This window comes from Perkinsus marinus, assembly GCF_000006405.1.
Source record: "Perkinsus marinus ATCC 50983 genomic scaffold scf_1104296956600, whole genome shotgun sequence".
NCBI lineage: Eukaryota > Perkinsozoa > Perkinsida > Perkinsidae > Perkinsus > Perkinsus marinus.
The window spans coordinates 7,025-8,743 of NW_003207414.1; the positions used below are offsets into that span (position 1 = coordinate 7,025).

The 1,719-nt window shown below is 52.8% G+C and overlaps 1 protein-coding gene across 1 annotated transcript in view; it reads left to right on the forward strand.

The window, feature by feature from the left end:
• Positions 1 to 1,037: 1,037 nt before the first annotated feature.
• Positions 1,038 to 1,719, forward strand: part of Pmar_PMAR016373 (hypothetical protein) — a gene marked incomplete at both ends in the record, with an annotated part of 1,208 nt that continues 526 nt past the window's right edge. The window contains one exon of the mRNA XM_002775097.1: positions 1,038 to 1,698. Within this exon, the coding sequence (XP_002775143.1) occupies positions 1,038 to 1,698 (661 nt within the window). The remainder of the gene's footprint in view (positions 1,699 to 1,719) is intronic.

The following is a 1,719-nucleotide window of genomic DNA, read 5'->3' on the forward strand; positions in this document are numbered from 1 at the left end:
AAACCAGTACACAGTCCCAATCTTTTTAGTTTAGCAGGGTCCACAGTGCCTTCAACCACCGGAGTAGCTCGGGCACGGTCCACGCCTGATCCCCAAGTGAAAAGATGAAACTGCTGTGGTATCGCAGGGAGATGAGCCGAGCCGTCGAAGCCGGATAGAACACCCTTGCCCGAGTAGACATGAGGACAGCTTTAGACGACCACCGTCTGCACCTTCACCACATGGCCTTCGACATCCAGTGCACCCGGGCGGCGCCACACCGCCAGTGTTCCGTCCTGCAGATCCATGACATCCTTTTTATGTCCTCTTCCGGATGCCACCCTTCGTTCTGATTCCCGCAAGCGGGTCTCCAATACGGTAACTCGCTCACGATCCAAAGACGAGCCACCACTTCCGTGATGTGGGTAGGGTCGGCCGTGTAGAAGTTGTGACGCCTGTCCCATTTGTCCTTTCTGAAGGGGTAAATGGGACAGTGTAGTTGAGTCTAGCGGAGCGATGCACACATGTCTAATCGATGTTAGCCGTGGCGTACGTATGTGCATTCTAGTCCTGTGCACACTGCTGCCGTACTCATCAGTCTCGTCTCAACTGATACTGTATCCGCAGTCCATATCGTCTTGCGTTCATAGTGGGCAATGCCTACTATGCACGCAAGACTATATACCCCCTGGAGTCCAGAGTCTGGAGATTCCCGAGTGAGCCACAACATGGTTCTCAGAACCAGGAACACCTTTTCAGTCGGTTCTACCCATTCTTGTGGCCCCATGAGTGCCCTTCTGACTTCCATGAAGCCGGAGATACATCACTTCATCTCAGGCGTAGCTGGGAGTCGACGTGCATGTTATATCATCTACAGCCATAGCCGCAAGTGCGGCTGATGGGGTAACATTCATGTCATTTCGGGGACTGAAATTCGACACTGCTCACGGTAAGGCTAACGATACCTCTTACTTTGTTGCCCGTTAACGCTAGCTTCCCGGATGGTCGAAGGGGTCAAAAGAATCGGGGCCACATAAAGACTCAGTGGGCAACCCGTAATGGTCATCGACGAGGTTGTGACTGTCTTTGACTCCATGTTGATGGCAACTGAGCAAGCCCTCCGTGACCTGCGAGGCGAGGCTGGCCTGTTTGGTAACATCCACATGAACTTTGTGAGCGACCCACTACAACTTCAGGACGCTCATCCCGAGCGATATGGCGACTACAAAGACCTCGAGGTCGGACCTGTGTGGGACTGTCAAATATGGAAGCTTATGCCGCTGAGGACTTACTTCTTGAAGTCCTTCAATCGAGGATCGGCTATCACTGGTTGTATCCGCCCAGGTCGTCGTGGACGTAGACCCCTACCATACCCCGCCGAGGGTCCTGATATCCCGTTCACGGAGTTTCTTGCGGAAATAAGAGGAATGCAGTCCGGTACGAAGCTATCCGAGTCGGCAAAAGCACTGGCAGTTGCTATTCGGGACGTTGAGGGTGAGCACGAAGAAGAATGGACAGCTGTTACTATCTCTCGAGGAACCGCAAACAGAATTAACAAACAACATATAGGTGCTATACCTGGGACTCCGGTAACGTTCAACGCCGGGATTAGCGACCATAGACCACCGGCCGAAGACGAAGATATTGGTGTGATTGGCATTCCACTCGTCGTCAAGCTGAAGTTGGGATGCCGAATAGTATTCACGAAGAACTGCCGAGGTGCTTACTGTAACGGTGACC